Below are 18,132 nucleotides of genomic sequence, written 5' to 3' on the forward strand. Positions count from 1 at the left end.
GGTTTCAATCAATATTGAAGTAATAAAGAATCAAATTATTCCAGTCTGCATCTATAATCACTCATTGTTAAAAAAGGAGACTGGCTGGAATACTTATAACCTATTCAACTCCATATCAGCATCGCCATTGTAACAGAATTCAGGAAAGCTGTGTCCTGTGACGATACTTCCGATTCCATTCACAGGTTGTCTGGAAGAAATCGCGGAATGCGATGAGGCCGCCAATAGTACTATTGTCTTAATTTTATAATTAAATTGTAATAAATAAATAAATAAAATACTCGTAGAAGATGTAATATAAAAAATATATAATGTAAATATTTACCTATTATAATATATAAAACCCCAAAAATACCGTATCAGTTTCACAGTAATAATTAGTTTTCCTCATAAATTATATTAAAAAAAAACCTGGCCTTCACGATGCCGTGTCTGTACTTTCCGCGCAGACAATGCTCCTGCGCAGGCATCAACAAACTCGAGCTCAGTCTGTCGCCGGCAGTGACAGAATACGATCATGTGGATCAAGAGCGTCTGTTTGTTCGCAACCATTGCGGGCTGCTTGGGCCAACGAGGGGGTCCATACAAGGTGCCTGATGCGAAACTCGAAGCTATCTACCCCAAAGGCTTGAGAGTCTCTGTGCCAGGTTAGTGATACAAAATGCATTCAAAGGTTTATTCAACTGCAAATTGTCATTTACCTGTATGTTTTGAGTCGTCTCTTTGTGATATGAGGAAAACTTGTCAACAATAAGATCCATCTTAAGTCTTCAGATGCTAATCACGAATACGGAGATCATAATCACATTGTTATAATATGTCAATAAAATAATACCTATAGTCTAGTCATAAAATTAATGACATCGTATAATTTTGCATCGTCTTCGCAATAAAAAATAACAAGAAATTAGCCAGTAGCAGCAAGTAACCAGTTTTTAATGTTGTATCATAAATTCATTTTAAAAATTTTAATTCTCACCTTATTAGAATTCATATAAGGTCGTACACAGATCGTAAAACGGACTGAATTCAAGTAGCGAGGTATTTTGCGAACGTAATGGCTAAATTAATATAGCAAGTTTTCCGTTCGCACAAATTATGCAAATTCATAAAAAAAAAACTTTTTCAACTATAATTTATCTATGTTTTTCTCATCTTGTTCCGTATTAATAATTCTATGTTTTTTTGCTTTCCTTAAATGGACTAAGCATTTATGATTTCACTTATGTAACAAATGGGTTTGATCACCTACCATCATATTCCTCATTTGTCCCATTTAATGTATTGCTGATTTTGAACCTACGATATTTAATTCTTGAACTCTTTCGAACAATTATTATTTAGCTGAAAGCGTTGCATTTTCCGACGCTGATACCACTTTAGTTTCGTTTATTTATCCTTAATAATAGCGACTCCAACGCGCAACAAGCGAGAAGTCCATAAAAAGGAAGCCATAGTGCTAGCCCAGTTTTTGGGATAGTAGCAGAAGGCCTTGATGGGCTTAACGAATGCCGTGGGGAGATTTCGGGTTCAATCCCCGGGTCAGGTAAAAAAGTATTGAGGTTGCAATATTGGCCGCGAGTCTCCTGTGGCTGATAAATCGATACAGAGTCGGATTACTTGGCACCTAGCATTGCTAGCGATACGAGTTATATCTCTGTCTACCTCTGAATAAAGGCGTGATGCCGTTTACGTATATTTAGACAGCTGTGAGGCAATAAGCATCTCTAAAAAAGAGCTCCAGAATCGATATTTGCACAATGCGCTTAGATGACACATAAGTAATTTGCATATTTGAATGTGGGGTGTGGCTTTATAGTTGAGGTGTTGCGTGGTACGCTTTTCCTAGATAAATAGGGTTTAATAAGTTAAACACCCACTTTAAAGTGATTGAAGTAAATGAACGTTATGCTCAATAAAACAAGCCGATTACAAATTGAAAAAGTGGCTTGTTTCCTTGCTCACGTAATAAGGAAGGTAGATTTACCCGAATATGTTCATTTTTGTGCAAAATAATAATAGCTAATAGTGAAAATAATTTCAATTGACTTTAGAGAAGTTATAATTTTGCCGTGCTAAGCTCAAAAGCGGTATCTCAAAAAAAATCAAAATCTTGATTTTTATGTCGTCAGATAGCTTAAAGAAATACCCATCCAATGAACTTATCTAAATAACGGTAACTTGTTTAGAACTTGTTAAAAAAAAACCTTAAAAAACGTTTATCTATATCAGTTTTACGTACAAAACCATGTAACTATATTTACAAAACTTCGATTATCTCGAAATAAGGTTTCTAGGACATACCGATTTTGCGGCAGAATTTTGGTATGAAATCTTTTGTCCCTTTTCCGGAAAACGACGACCGGCAGAACTGCAAAGTGACATCATTTTGGGTTCTCTTTGTAACGATATGTTTTAAATTAACTTATAACTGTCAATTTTTCAAATGACGTGTCTATTTATCAATATTGTTTTTATTGCTTTGAGTACCAAGACGAGCTTGCCGTTCGCCTGATGGTAGGCGATACGACCGCTCATAAATAGTAGAAACATCAAACACCTTGAATTACAAAGTATCGTTTGGTATTCCACTGCGCTCACTATCCTGAGACATGAAATGTTAAGACTTATTATGTCCAGTAGTTAAACTGGCTACTACAGTAAACATTTTCAATTACTTGCAATGTTGATACTTTGGAATTATATTAAATAAGAAATAACCATAGACGTTGTTATCTACAAACATTGTATGAATCACTGCAGAAAAGATGTCATCTAAGTGCATATTAAATGCAAGACAGTTTTGTTCGTTAACTCTATTTGTGCTGAACGAATTTTGTTAAAGTTTTTACTAAAAATAATCCATAATCATGCATGAAATATTTACGCAACTGAATTTGATACAAGTACCTATCTAATATAAAATATTAGGTTTTATTTTTATCACTTAGGACTATAGTCAAAAATATCTTTGATACGAAAATAAAATAATAAAAAATTAAAATGCTCCTCTGATTGAAAATAAATAAAAGTATAAAAGATATTAATATATTAAAAAATATTTTAAATAATTATATAATATTGACACGTTAAATAATTTTCATTATCATAATTGAAAACGAAATTAAGAGAGCTCTTCTTGAGTGAATTATGATGCTTGCTAGGGCAACCAGTAAATACTTTTCTAGTGAGTTTAGGAACTCACTAGAAAACTATGTAATGAGTCTTTTTTTCATTATATAGTTTGTAATTTATAAAAAATAATGCGTCATACGAAGAGTGCTCCTTTTATTTATACTAGTTTTTAAATTAAGTGTTTACATTCAAAGGCTGCCCGGTGTAAGTGTATGTGTAGTTGCTGATATATGTGTCTGTGTGTAGTCCAAAATAAAATAAATAATATATGAGTCTCAAAAATATAATCCTATTAATATTATAAATGCGGAAGTTTGTGAGGATGGATGTATGTATGTTTGTTCCTCTTTCACGAAAAAACTACTGAACGGATTTGGATGAAACTTTGATGAAACTCATAGGGTACAATTTATAATGATTTTGTGTAATGTGGTCATAATATAACGATACATATCAAGTAAGTCGGAAAAAGTTCATCCCGGAAAACTCCTACACGCGGGCGAAGCCGCGAGCAAAAGCTAGTAAATAATAAATCTTTATTTAGCATAGTAATAAAGTTTTTTTGAATACAATGTTCGATAATACATTGTGTCGATACGTACTTAAATCAAAAACAAATAATGTGTTGCGGGTGTTTACGTTGCTCTTTCAAATCTTAGCATTAAAATGACATTTGAATATGCAAATTCATATAAATACTTTACGAAATAATAAGAATGCAATACAACAGAATATATTAATTAAAATGTATTGTAGAGCCTCAGGACTCAAGAAATAAGACTGTCAAGATCAAACTCAAAATTGAAAACTTACACTCAAGGATAACCAAATCTTCTCATTAGTAAATCCATGAGTTTTCTTTTAAAACTATAGCTAACCAATTATAAACTGCATAACAAGCCTATTGTTTCCTTATGTATAATAAAATTCAATTGTTACTTATTAAACTTTTTAAACGCAGTTCAGTTTAGGTATGTGAGATTGGTTAAGGAAGTTAAGACTTAATATACATCCTAGTTATTGTAAACGGGAAAGCCGCAGCGAAAACAATGCGCTTCAGTGGGAAAGCCGATAACTAACTGGTCAATCCTTTCACATTCCATCATAATTGAATGATTTTTATTACAAGTAAATGAGACTATCAAGTTGCTCGCCTGATGACGTCACGACTGCGCATGAACAGTAGCAACATCTGAATTTGAACACTGAAGCATTGAATGGCAGTGTTGACTTCAAAATTGATAACCAGTATATACCTGTTATGTTAGATTATTTTTTGGTTTTTGAAGGTGGTTTAATTTTTTGTTAAAAAGTTTTTATTAAAGCGTCCATTTTCAATGTATTGTATAAAATAATCAAATATCTGCTCCCAGTTCAAATATAACCATCACAAAAATAACAGCTCAAATATAAATGGGAAAAAATAATAATCACCATGAAAATCTTGGGTAAACCGGTATTGCAAAATATAAGGAAAACTCAATTCAAAATAAATACGTTATAAATATAACTAGTTAAACAATTAGCTAGTGTTCTGGTTTGTAAATGATGCATCAAAACATATTTGATGCGGAGTTTGACATAAAAAATAATTACAATGAACTCGAAAAAAAGATTGTAGTGGGACCATTTTCAGAATCTACTTCGACTGGTGGTAGGTCTCTCATATGTGACAGTCCGCTTGGGTAGGTACCACCGCAATGTCTATTTCTGCCGCCAAGCAGCTGTGTGTAGTCATTGTTGTGTACCGGTTTGAAGGACAATGCAGCCAGTGTAACTACTGGACATAATGGGACATAACATCTCACGTCTCAGGATGGCGAGCGCAGTGGAGTACCCAACAATACTTAGTAATTAAAGGGTTGGATGATGTTTCTCCTGTTTAAAGACGGTTGTATCACTTACCATCAGGCGAACGGCAAGCTCGTCTCGTCATTCAAAGCAGTAAAAAAAACTTTGATATATAAAAACTAAGCACGTCAATCAGTCCACAAATGAGAGTAATCGTATAATATAAAAAAATACAGTTACACGAATCAAAAACCATCGCCTTTTTTGGAACTCGGTTAAATATTGAAGACAAACGAGCCCCATACCATAAATATTTTTGACGTGGTCATGGCAACAAAAGACGCCTTACGGACTCTAGTCATCTTAAGAGAGCAATGGATTTTGGTCTCTTCTGCCATGATTTGGGGTTACAAGAACATACTCACATCCAAAACCGATCTAAAGAGGTCTAAGGATATAGACCAATGTTATGTAAACTGGCCGCGTTATATTATGTATCTTTTTGAATTATTGTATTTGGAATGAAATAACAATGTACTGTTATTAAGCAATGTGTGCTAGTCTAATACGGTTGTCTAACGTGTCAACTCTATTAAAATATAAGTTCCTATTCTACGGAAAACCTGGTTTATTTTCCACACTTACTCTGCAAGGGCGACTCGAAGCCCAAGAGTTTGCAGCCATATCAGACCAGCGTAAGAGTCGACTGGCGAAGAATATTCACTTCTCGACAATCCATACTCTATTTAGAATTCAAGCCACTTCCCATCACAGGAGTGGAGTCACGTTGTTGTGCCTATAATAAAAAATACCAATCCTGCTGCATATTCTATCAAAATTGCCACTAATATAAAGTTGGAAAGATTGCTAGTGTTTATTTATTTGAACGTGTTAATCTCTTAATTAAAATATTGCTTTCAACGACGACACGAGCTTGCCGTTCGCCTTATGGTAAGCGATACGACCGCCCATAAACAGTAGTAACCATCCAACACCTTGAATTACAAAGTATTGTTTGGTATTACCATGCCCTCGCCATCCTGAGACATGAGATGTTAAGTCTTATTATGTCTAGTAGCTACACTGGCTATAATCTCATTCAAAGCAGAACACATGAGATTATGAAATTCTTTCACCAATAGAAGTCTGTGTTATCCCAACTACTATGTATTATCCTCAGATTTAAATGGCTTGCAGTTGTAAGTAGAAACACGTTTATCTGGAAACTCCATTTTATAAATATGAACAGAACGTTACTAAAAATAAACGATGAGATGATTAGACGAGGAATGAATTACCAGATTAATTTATACACAAATACACTTCATTTGCATTTAAAGTCCGCAAACTCTTTCATGTAAATTAATATATTAAATTAAAGGTAAATAATTTATTATGGAATTGGGTTTTTTATCTCAAACAGCTGCAATCTTGTGTGTCGTATTTATAAAGTGCATGGGAGATTATTTTGTAGCATAATTATTAGTCAGTATGATTACAGAACATTTCGGGATTTGAAGATGCCTCAGAAGAATAAACAGGGGCTCGTCTTGCTCTTTGGTTGTTTAATAATACATTTTTGTTTTTATAAAACTTTGTACAACTAATATTTGTCTATTTCTATCTCGTTCTGTTCTAAAATCGATAGTAAATTATATTGTTTTGTTGTCGTCGAATATTATTTCATATAATTATAAAACTTAATGTCCTATCTGAGTAGAATTAATACTCGTATTGGTATTGGTATTTAAATCACGTTGGGTTTTTTCGTTTGTTTTCGAAACATGATTTCCAAAACCCAGTTTCTAATTTGAAATCAAAAACCTGTATACTGAACTGGTTTGCCTCAAATGTCTTTCTCAAGGCTCAATTTTTAAGGAAAATCCTGTATATATTTTATATTGAAGTATTTTACTACCTTGATGGTTTATTTGCGTTGCGATATAACTGCCGTACTGGGGTCTTGGGTTTGATTCTCGTGTCGAGTAAAGTGTTTTTGAGGGTTCCGCTCAATATCAGCGCGCAGACTGAGTTTTATGCTCGATATAGCGATACATTCATCATCTATCACATAATGGCACTTAATACACATGAAAAGTGGTTGCACTAGTTTGATCTCTGCATACTCATTTTAGGAAAAAAGGCGTTAGTGTATGCTTTGATCTTAATAAATTATCTGATAGAGCAAGAGCCCGTGAACCCCAGACCTTCGTTATTTTATAAAAGCTGAAAGTTTGTCAGCGCAGGCTCCCAACACAGGTAACAACCATGGGCCATTATGAAGTTTGGGCTACAGTGGCTTTGGCAGGTATACGGTACTAAAGGTGTGTAAAATACCGATTTAGTTTCATCAAATAATAAAGTGAGATTGTATGGTATTACCTTCAGAAAATTATTAAAAATCACGTTATTCATTGACAGACACTTAACATCGTGGCAATCCCTTGCCAGACACCCTTAATGTTCATGAAATTATAATTTTATTTACGTTATAGTATAGAAGCTGATTTTTATATATAGTACTTGGGTAATAAGTAAATAATGTTTCCTCGTTAGCCAGACGTTTTTGATACACACACACCTTTTACACACCTTTAATACCGTGTACCTGCCAAAGCCACTGTAGCCCAAACTTCATAATGGCCCATCGTTGTTACCTGTGTTGGGAGCATGCGCTGACAAACTTTCAGCTTTTATAAAATAACGAAGGTCTGGGGTTCACGGACTCTTAGACTATGACATTAATAGGATATTTTACTTCTACAGAGTACAAACATACATACCATTACGTCTCTATCCTATAGGGGTAGGTAAAGACTATGGATTGCCACTTTGCACGATTCTGGCATACTTCTATCACTTCCTCCACCTTCAGCAATCTTTTCATGTATTTTATCGAGTGTAAATCTTATAAGATTTTAGATACCATAAATATCGTAAATTACAATCCTTTTTTACATTAAAAATACAGGTTATTAAACCGAGACAGCGAAAAACAAAAATTGGCAACTAACGCATTTATAATGTTGCCAGTGTAATGTATTGTATCTCATTAAAATTATGTTTATTACAAGAATAACCGGTTATTATTGATTATAATCATTATATACATATTCTGGACGATGGTCTGTAGGTTCATTGCCTTGAAGACATAGGCCGAGAGGTCCAAAAAAAATCAAGTCAATGACCGTAAAATTAAACTTTTTATTGCACCTAGTTGTGTACAGTTATTATTTTAGTAATTTAGATTGTTTTTTGGTCTGAAATAAATGTGGTCTCATAAATTTTCGTTGCGATGATTGTATCTATACGAAATTGTTTATGAAACATACATGGTTAAGATAGGCCAGTATATTTCTAAAGATCATCGAAAGACAAAATGTTTTTGCCGATATTATTTTTTTTATTTGTCCACGGCAAAGTGACTCCACTGCACCTGATGGTAAGTGGAGTGGGGTCCAATAGAATGTCGACTGACGAGAGATTACCCCTCGGCAGTCGACACAATTATGTCCGCCTGTTGGAATTTGATATACACAGGCTGATCCCGGAACGCGACACGCGTGGGCCATTGCCAAAAGGCCAAACCCACCATGGGTTTTAACACCGTGTGTACGGTCATGGTCGCTATTCGGGTCGATATAATATATATCTTACCACCATCTTACTATTTTTACTACATTATACTTAAATCTGGTTTAATTTAGTGCATTACAATAACTGGGTCGGAAATGATACTCACTTTTCCATTATAAAAATGCATCGATTAAAACACAGCTATATTTTAGACCCCTAAGAAGAGACATCTCAATTGCCTAATTCAAACTTCACTGAGAATCTAGTAAATGGTAAGTCATTTTATAATTATAATTTGCAGTTGAATAAACCAAATCAAATGCGAGTGGCAGTCTTTTTTTTAAATGATTTTATCCAACTTGATATATTTGAGCGTCAGTGTAAACAAAATTGCAACCTTCATGATATAGCAATAAAGGCAAAGATCATTACGATACTACGGAAAAATAAAGGTCTTTGAAGGATAGCCTGTTTTCGATAAAGGCTTTTTTGTTATGATAAATTAAGTATATATTCAGTGAGTAGATGGATTCTAATCACAATGACTTTGATGGTAATAACTACTGATGGTCCAGAAGTCCGCAAGGCAACGGTTCATAAGAGCTACTTTTTGCACGATGTAAACGGCGTAGAGCAATTTAAGAATTTCGAAATTTTGATACAGCATCTTATTATTGGTACAACTTTCCAAAATGTGATAAGCAGCGGTTCAATTATTACGTAACGCAATTTGGAAGAGAGGCGGGTTCTTGTTACAGGCGCGGGAGGTGGGTTCGTACAACTCGTTATGTAACATTGTATTTTTTATTTAAAAACAATAGCAAGGATATTTTAGCGATTTTCCGGTACTTTACGAAAAAAAATGTAATTTTAGAGTTACATAACTTTTGAGGGGGGCGGGAGCGTACAGGAAAACGTTACGGCGCGATACATTTTCAAAAATCTTCAAAAAATGCGTTACGTAATACTTGAACGGCACCTAAAACAGTATAGCAAAGGCGGAAAGCCCTTAAAATAAATGGTATTTCTGCAGCCATAAAATGCCTAACCGTTGATGTTGGGTACAATAATTGCTATGCCATCAAAGTTTATTGATCTATATACACCGGTAAGTACATAGAAACCTAATTTCGGATCGAAGGAGGCCTTACTAATAAATAGTATTTATAAAAAAACAAAACCTTCATTATTCCTACACCACTTCTAAACATTTTTCAGATGATGGATACTCCCTATTTGCCTTCCACGGCAAGCTCAATGAGGAGATGGAAGGTTTAGAGGCTGGCCATTGGTCCAGAGACATCACCAAAGCGAAACAGGGCAGATGGATATTCAGAGATAGGAACGCCGAACTGAAGCTTGGAGACAAAATTTACTTCTGGACTTACGTTATCAAGGATGGATTGGGATACAGGCAGGACAATGGAGAATGGACTGTTACAGGTAAGATAATGTTATAACCGATTTGAGGTCATGAGGATTCGAGACGGTGATGTTGATGCAAAGTATTGGCAGAATGGCAAGGATCATTGTAGTAAAAGCATTAGAATACAAGGTCTACAAGTAAAGCAGCAAATCTATGAACACATTGGTTGTGTTTGAGTTTAATAACTAACTTCTTTCCAATTGTAATGAAAGTATTTCCTATCTTTAATAGCTATGTGTACACGATTATTTGTTTCTAAAATGGTAACCGATACGTCTTCTTAATAATTGGTATCATCTAATCTATAACATGGTCCGACGACATTCATAGGATCGCTGGTGGACGCTGGATGAGGAGAGCGGAGGACCGAGCAACGTGACGCGCTCTAGGGGAGGCCTATGTTCAGCACGGGACAGTTGTAGGCTGATGAGGAATCTATAACATACCAACCATATCGTCAATATTTGTTACAGAATTCGTCAATGAGAACGGTACAGTGGTGGACACTAGTACAGCGCCGCCACCAGTAGCGCCGGCCGTTTCAGAGGAAGATCAATCGCCAGGTCCTCAGTGGAGACCTTGCGAAAGATCCCTGACTGAGGTCCTTGGCCGCGAACGCGTTTGCAAAGGCAGCCTTGTCTTCAGCGAGGACTTTGATGGTTCCAGTTTGGCCGACTTGGGCAATTGGACCGCTGAAGTCAGATTCCCTGGCGAACCGGTTAGTTACAATAGGATGTTTTTTGACAGGATTTCGAAATGACTTCAATGCTGATGGAGTGGAGCAATTTCCAGAGTATTGGTTGAGAAGTGATAATTACCGCTTGACAGTCGGATAATCATGCACACATGGATATACATAACTTGATTCCAAATCATGACACATTTAGGTACATGAGTTACTATGGCTAATTTTACGTCAGTTTTACCTGGCGTATGATCCCTATCTAGACGAATACCATCTTATAAATACCATAACACCAGTCAGCGTAGTGAAAGTTTTATGTTTGTTGGCAGGACTACCCGTACAACTTGTACACGACGGATGGCACTGTGGGATTCGAAAGTGGGTCTCTGGTGGTGAGACCCGTAATGACCGAGTCCAAATACCACGAGGGCATCATATACGACCGCCTCGACCTTGAGAGGTAAGCTTTATGATCAATGCCAGATTTATATTTTTTATGAGTGTGGGTCACTTTATTTTAGCTGCTCCATGTAGGTAGGTTTATGTATGTGTGTAGGTTTTTAAAATACTTAACAATTTTCAATTTTTTTGTATTATGGAAGGCACTAAAGAATAAACGAATGATTAATTAAATCGAGTGAGCGTCCTCTGAAATCTGCCGCCCCTAATAGGCTGCCGCCCATAGCCTCTTTACAAATCCAGGACTATTTATGATGATGATGTGTGTGAATTTGAACAGTAATAAGTTATATAAGAAAGAAACTATATGAAAACAATAAATATCGATTTGGGAATGAGGTAGAAATTCATATTTAAAATATTGCTAGTATTTTTGGGGACGGTAGCCGTGCTTAAAAGGGGAGGAAGTGGAAATAAAAGTTCAGACAGAATACAGTAGGACATTATCTTTCCAGATGTACAGGACAGCTGGGCACGCTGGAATGCAGGCGAGAAAGCAGCGGCGGTCAGATTGTACCACCTGTGATGACAGCTAAACTGGCCACTCGACGCAGCTTCGCGTTCAAGTTCGGCAGGATCGATATAAAGGCGAAGATGCCGCGCGGGGACTGGTTGATACCAGGTAATAAGGATCATTTTAACCTCGTATAAATAAAAAAAGCGGTGATAGCCTAGTTGGGTGTGGAACGGACTGCCGAGACGAATGTCCGCAGGCTCAAAATTAAAGGGCACACACCACTAACTTTTCTAAAATCATGTGTGTATTCTTTGTGAATTATCGTATGCTTTAACGGTGAAGGAAAACATCGCGAGGAAACCTGCACATCTGAGAAGTTCTCTATAGGAATTTCGAAGGTGTGGTGAAGTCTACCAATCCGCACTAGGCCAGCGTGGTGGACAAAGGCCTAATCCCTCTTAATAGTAGAGGAGGCCCGTGCCTAGCAGTGGGACAGTATATAACTTAGGACTGATATTATTATTTTTTATTACATATATAATACATATAATATACTAGGTATTACTCGCGGCTTCGCCCGTATGTAAAGTCTTTGAAGCTACAAAATTGTTTAAATCACTAGCGATCCAAAGCGTTATATGTACGACGCCATTGCCTTAATTAGGTTACAAAAAGGTTTCCCACGGAAGCAAATTACTGGGATAAAATATAGCCTGTATGTTAATCTCGGACATGGTCTATCCCTGTTCCAAATTTCATCTAAATTCGTTAAGCGCTTACAGCATTTTCTTCTAAGAAACGTATAAACTTGTTTACGTGTACAAAGTCGTTTAAGAGTTACTTCCGTACTTGATAATGCACGTCATTTTGGGTAATTGCAATCTTTTCTTCTACCTTTAATTTACCAATATAATTTATTTACCCCAAAAACGGTTACAACACTATTTACGAGCATGATATATTTAAAAAAAAAACACAATAATCCCTTTATTTTTTTTCAGAACTCAACCTCGAACCTTTAGATAACATATACGGCAACCAGCGATACGCTTCGGGTCTCATGCGGGTCGCGTTCGTGAGAGGAAACGATGTATACGCTAAGAAGCTCTACGGAGGTCCGATAATGTCCGACGCGGACCCGTTCAGGTCCATGCTGCTGAAGGACAAGCAGGGGTTGGCCAACTGGAATAATGATTACCACGTCTACTCGCTGCTGTGGAAGCCTAGTAAGTTCTTCGAAATTAAGTCCATTGAGTACCTCGCTCCCTTAATAAAGTAACGGCCTATTCCAATATTGTTAATTTGTGGGAGTCGTCCAAAAACTCATTTCTGTTTGCGACGTTTTTTATTTTTCCTTTTTTTTGCATGCTATAGCTTTCATTTTTTTGCTCTTTAACAATTTCAATTTTATAGCAACTTAAAAAAATAGAAATGAGTTTTCTGACCATTGAATAATGTTGTAAGTACACGAAATTATATTTGCTATGAAGAAAAAAATATCGATAACACAAATCGATAAATTTCTCATCACCAGTTCTATGAATTAATATTGTCTTACGGACACTTCAAAAAAAACATTGACTTATTACTACATAGGTAATAAATACCTTTTTGAGCAACAATGGTCCTAAAGTCTGGCCTTAATTATACTGTTTAATGTCGTTGGTTAAAAGTAGACGCAGAATGTAAATGTTTGGCCACAGGTCTATATCCCAAATTAATAAAACATAAGCATTTATCCCGGAAAAGTAATAAAGAACACTTCAAGGAAATGTCGAAATCCTACATTTTTATCCTATCGCTTTAAATAGAAAATACGTAGTACGTAGTAATACCTACAACTTAACATTTAATTCTCTTTCCAGACGGTTTGGAGCTGATGGTGGACGGTGAAGTATACGGCACTATTGACGCTGGCGATGGCTTCTATCAGATTGCGAAGAACAACCTCGTGAGCCACGCCTCGCAGTGGCTCAAGGGCACCGTCATGGCGCCATTTGATGAAAAGGTATTGAATGAATGAATCCTTCCTAGCCGAATTTCGACCGCGGCGGCCAATCTCAACGGAGATCAGCCAGGCATGCAGGATATATTATAGTGCACAAGTGTGTGCGCACAGGGGCACTCTCTGTTCCTTCACTCTCATAGTTCGGTGAGATAGCAAGCCAACATTACCGGAGAAAGAACAGGCGCAGGACCAACGGCTTTACGTTCTTTCCGAGGCACTGAAGTATCACACCGCCAACTTAACTTAACCTTCGGAAAGGTATTACGAAGGATTTGAGCACTTCACTTTTAGAACTAAAGACTTATCATGTATGCACATATACACGTACACACACGAGTGCGTTCTCACACGCAGTTTAAGACCGGAGAGGCATTTAATTTAGTTTTTATCCCAAATAAATTGCTGTGTGACTTTTATTCCAAAAATAGATATCTATACAAAAGCATAAAAGCTAGTAGGTATCTACTAACCACATAACCGCATTATACCACAAACAATATTTTATTCCAGTTCTACATCACTCTGGGTCTTCGCGTGGCGGGTATCCACGACTTCACGGACGGTCCGGGCAAGCCTTGGGAGAACAAGGGCACCAAGGCCATGATCAACTTCTGGAACAATCGGTTCCGCTGGTTCCCCACGTGGCACGACACCAGTCTTAAAGTCGACTACGTCAGAGTCTATGCTCTTTAGATTAAGACAAGCGAAAAGACTCGTTTCCATAGTGGTATATTTTTAACTCGTCAATTTCAGGTAAAAGCATGTTTGGAAGGATATCGGATCGACCTTGTACGACAAGTAGAACCCGCCATGGCCCATCAAAGGTGTCGCGTTCTGGGATCTCCTGTGTTTCCAACAGGCCGGCATAATTGTATCGACTAGCGAGGGATAACTCAATAGTCTATTTGAACGCCACTCTACTTACTTTTAGGTGAAGTGGAGGTATTTTGTCGGGCTAGACAAAATGGAAGGAAATTTACGAGTTGCATCGAATGATTATCACTAAGTATTCGAATGATTCATTTCGTTGTTGGTGCAATAGGATGTCAAGGGTCAAAGGTACATTAAAAGAGAGTTTAAGGTGTTTTTTTACAATTAACGTTGATCGATACTTTACTTGTCTATTAAGTAAAGTATTATTTTGAAAAATACAAAATACTTGAGTTTACAGTATCTCTTGCGTTTATGGTACTGTCAAAAATATCAGTATTATTCATTTCCAAATTAAAATTTAATAACCTAAATTATTCTTCAAGTAAATGATCATTTATACCTCTGCCTTGATTATGTCCGTAAATATTGTAATTTAATACTCAGAAACAAAAATCAAAAGCTGTTAAAAATCTCATTGGATTTGGTCGAATATTCGATTCAATTTTAATCGATTATTGGTAATACTTAATATTTAATTTTAACCGATTACTGAACAATGATGATGCAATAGGCTCGAAATCTTTAACGAATAATCGACTAATTGCAATAATTATTTGATCCATTTAAAAACGATTTAAATGTTATTATAATATGATTTTTATGCATTTATATGTCTTTAATGATAACACAATGGTTGTGATTAAATGGTGGTTTAACAGAATATTTTTGTTTTCTTCTTTTGACATACCAAGTCGAAAGGCTTTAATCTTTACATAACAAAAGTATATTATATTGCTTATATTTTATATTTAAGTCAACTTTTTGGCAACTAAGAAATCTAGTATTCTTTTTCTATTTTTGTATCGCTGGAAAAGAAGTGCATTCTTGTTCTAATTATAAAGTTTTGGGCTGAGGTTTGATTCTCACTCAGTTTACTAAAATTTTCGGTATTCACAATAAATTTCCGATATTTCACAATTATACCGGTTCCAACAGGCCGGCATAATTGTGTCGACAGCTTAGGATTAATCATCTCTCGTCAGTCGACATCCTAATGGACCCCACTCCACTTACCATCAGGTGTAGTGGGAACACTTTGCACGTATAAAAAAATATGTCAGTTTTTAGTCGATAACCCCTTCTGAGGAAATTTACCCGACATGGCATTGTTTCGGTTCATAAATAATGAAATAATCAGATTGCTAAAACGGCAGTTGCACTGTTTATTCCTTCACGGAAAAGGCACGAATATACATCTATAAAAATATATCTTTATTCCTGTGTATATTGTTAATATTATTTGATAGCAAAAATACTCATACGTTTTGATTTCATACGTATCTCTCTTGAGATAAGCAAGCGAACTTCAACCTTAGCCTATTGATATTTAATGTCTGTAAGAGCAGCCGACAATAATAATACTTAATAATAAGCTGAGATAATGGCGCGACGACGTACACAAGAGGGCCGGCTGTGACTGAATGGATTAAGCCAGTAGATCAGACTCTGTGGCGTGCCTTGGGAGAGGCCTATGTCCAGCAGTGGACTGCAACGAGCTGATGATGATGATGTAGAGCACCCGTACAGATCTCACGACCTTTTAGAGTTAATTATATATATAACTAGCTTTTGCCCGCGGCTCCGCCCGCGTTATAAAGTTTTTCGGGCTAAAGTTTTCCGTTATAAAAGTCACGCTATTTATTTTCCCGGGAGCCTATGTTCTTCCCAGGGTCTCAAAATGTCTCCATACCAATTTTCATCTTAATACGTTGGGTAGTTTTTGAATTTAACACGTCCAGGCAGACAAATGCAGCGGGTGACTTTGTTTTATAATATATTTTTGTAGAACTTTTCAAGAGGAACAATCCCGTCATACATCATTGTTTCATAACTTTAACCGTTTACGCAACGGAAGCTCTCAAAACTAATAAATTTTCCCCGTTTTTGCAACATGTTTCATTACTGCTCCGCTCCTATTGGTCATAGCGTGATGATATATAGCCTATAGCACTCCAGGAACAAAGAGCTATCCAACACAAAAAGAATTTTTCAGTTTGAACTGATAGTTCCTGAGATAGCCATTACTACTCCGCTCCTATTGGTCATAGCGTGATGATATATAGCCTATAGCACTCCAGGAACAAAGAGCTATCCAACACCAAAAGATTTTTTCAGTTTGAACTGATAGTTCCTGAGATAGCCATTACTGCTCCGCTCCTATTGGTCATAGCGTGATGATATATAGCCTATAGCACTCCAGGAACAAAGAGCTATCCAACACAAAAAGAATTTTTCAGTTTGAACTGATAGTTCCTGAGATAGCCATTACTACTCTGCTCCTATTGGTCATAGCGTGATGATATATAGCCTATAGCACTCCAGGAACAAAGAGCTATCCAACACCAAAAGATTTTTTCAGTTTGAACTGATAGTTCCTGAGATAGCCATTACTGCTCCGCTCCTATTGGTCATAGCGTGATGATATATAGCCTATAGCACTCCAGGAACAAAGAGCTATCCAACACAAAAAGAATTTTTCAGTTTGAACTGATAGTTCCTGAGATAGCCATTACTACTCTGCTCCTATTGGTCATAGCGTGATGATATATAGCCTATAGCACTCCACGAACAAAGGGCTATCCGACACAAAAATATTTTTTCAGTTTGAACCGGTAGTACCTGAGATTAGCGCGTTCAAACAAACAAACAAACAAACAAACTCTTCAGCTTTATATAATAGTAAGTATAGAAGTATAGATTTTAATTGTTATTTAGAAATAATAATAATTATTCCTATTGTTTTGACGTATCATAAGTGCAACTTTGTTCGCCTACGTAATAAATTAAGAATTTTATTTTATTAAGAGTGTAGGCATCTATACAATAAGGTATGTAGTATGAATCGTCCGTGGTGGAACCACTGTCTTACGGAAAGGTTCTTTTTAAAATATTGGCAACTTATAATTGAGGATCATTTGATTTTGTACATTATAAAAGAGACCTTCTGAAACTGAATTGATATTCCTAAAGAACTCAGTCAGTAATTCATACATTAAATATTGCAATGTGCAGGGGCGGACGGGTAGCGGGGTTCTCACTTTACTTGTTTCTCACGGGGGCATATCCGTCTTTTTTGTAATTATAGTCGTTCTATTCGAAGGTCAGTTTTGTTAGCTGTATAGGTAAAAGGGGATTTTTAAGTTTTAGTAAGTTTTCTCTACATTTTCCTGAAGGCTGGAACAGAACATGCTTGACTAAAACTATCCGAAATACACATTTTCATTATATTTATCATATAAAAGATCTACCAACAGTGATGTCAGATGTCCTGACTTTACAAGAATATTTACATTTTTTATAGTGCAAGTACAAAGCGGCGATAGCCTACTTGGTCGTGGAACGGATTGCCAAATTCCTGCAGATTCAAAACCTAAGAGTACTACACACTTCTGACTATTAAAATGATGTGTGTATCTTTATGAATTATTGCTTGCTTTAAAGGTGAAGGAAAATATTTTGAGGGTGTGTGAAGTCTGCCAATCCGCACTAGGCCAGCTTGTTGGACTAAGGCCTGATCCCTTTCAGTAGTAGAGGAGGCCCGTACCCAACAGTGGGACAGTCAGACAGATACAGGGCTGATATTATATTATTAAAGGTGAAGGAAAATATCGTCAGGAAACCAACATATAACCTGAAAAGTTCTCTATAAGAATTTTGATGGT

The 18,132-nt window shown here is 36.2% G+C and overlaps 1 protein-coding gene across 1 annotated transcript; it reads left to right on the forward strand.

Annotated features, from left to right (window-relative positions):
- Positions 1–474: 474 nt before the first annotated feature.
- LOC115453989 (beta-1,3-glucan-binding protein 2-like) lies at positions 475–15,131 on the forward strand. Its single transcript, XM_037438921.1, has 8 exons — positions 475–647; positions 9,721–9,945; positions 10,402–10,646; positions 10,943–11,073; positions 11,528–11,694; positions 12,531–12,755; positions 13,395–13,537; positions 14,048–15,131. The coding sequence occupies exons 1-8, from the start codon at positions 518–520 to the stop codon at positions 14,228–14,230; spliced, it is 1,449 nt and encodes a 482-aa protein (XP_037294818.1). The 5' UTR covers positions 475–517; the 3' UTR covers positions 14,231–15,131.
- The last annotated feature ends 3,001 nt before the right edge of the window (positions 15,132–18,132 follow it).

Source organism: Manduca sexta, chromosome 15 (assembly GCF_014839805.1).
Source record: "Manduca sexta isolate Smith_Timp_Sample1 chromosome 15, JHU_Msex_v1.0, whole genome shotgun sequence".
NCBI lineage: Eukaryota > Metazoa > Arthropoda > Insecta > Lepidoptera > Sphingidae > Manduca > Manduca sexta.

Coding starts and splice junctions, on each gene's coding strand:
- LOC115453989 (XM_037438921.1), top strand. CDS start 518: ATGTGGATCAAGAGCGTCTGTTTGTTCGCAACCATTGCGGGCTGCTTG. Junction 648..9,720: donor CTTGAGAGTCTCTGTGCCAG/GTTAGTGATACA, acceptor AACATTTTTCAG/ATGATGGATACTCCCTATTT. Junction 9,946..10,401: donor TGGAGAATGGACTGTTACAG/GTAAGATAATGT, acceptor TATTTGTTACAG/AATTCGTCAATGAGAACGGT.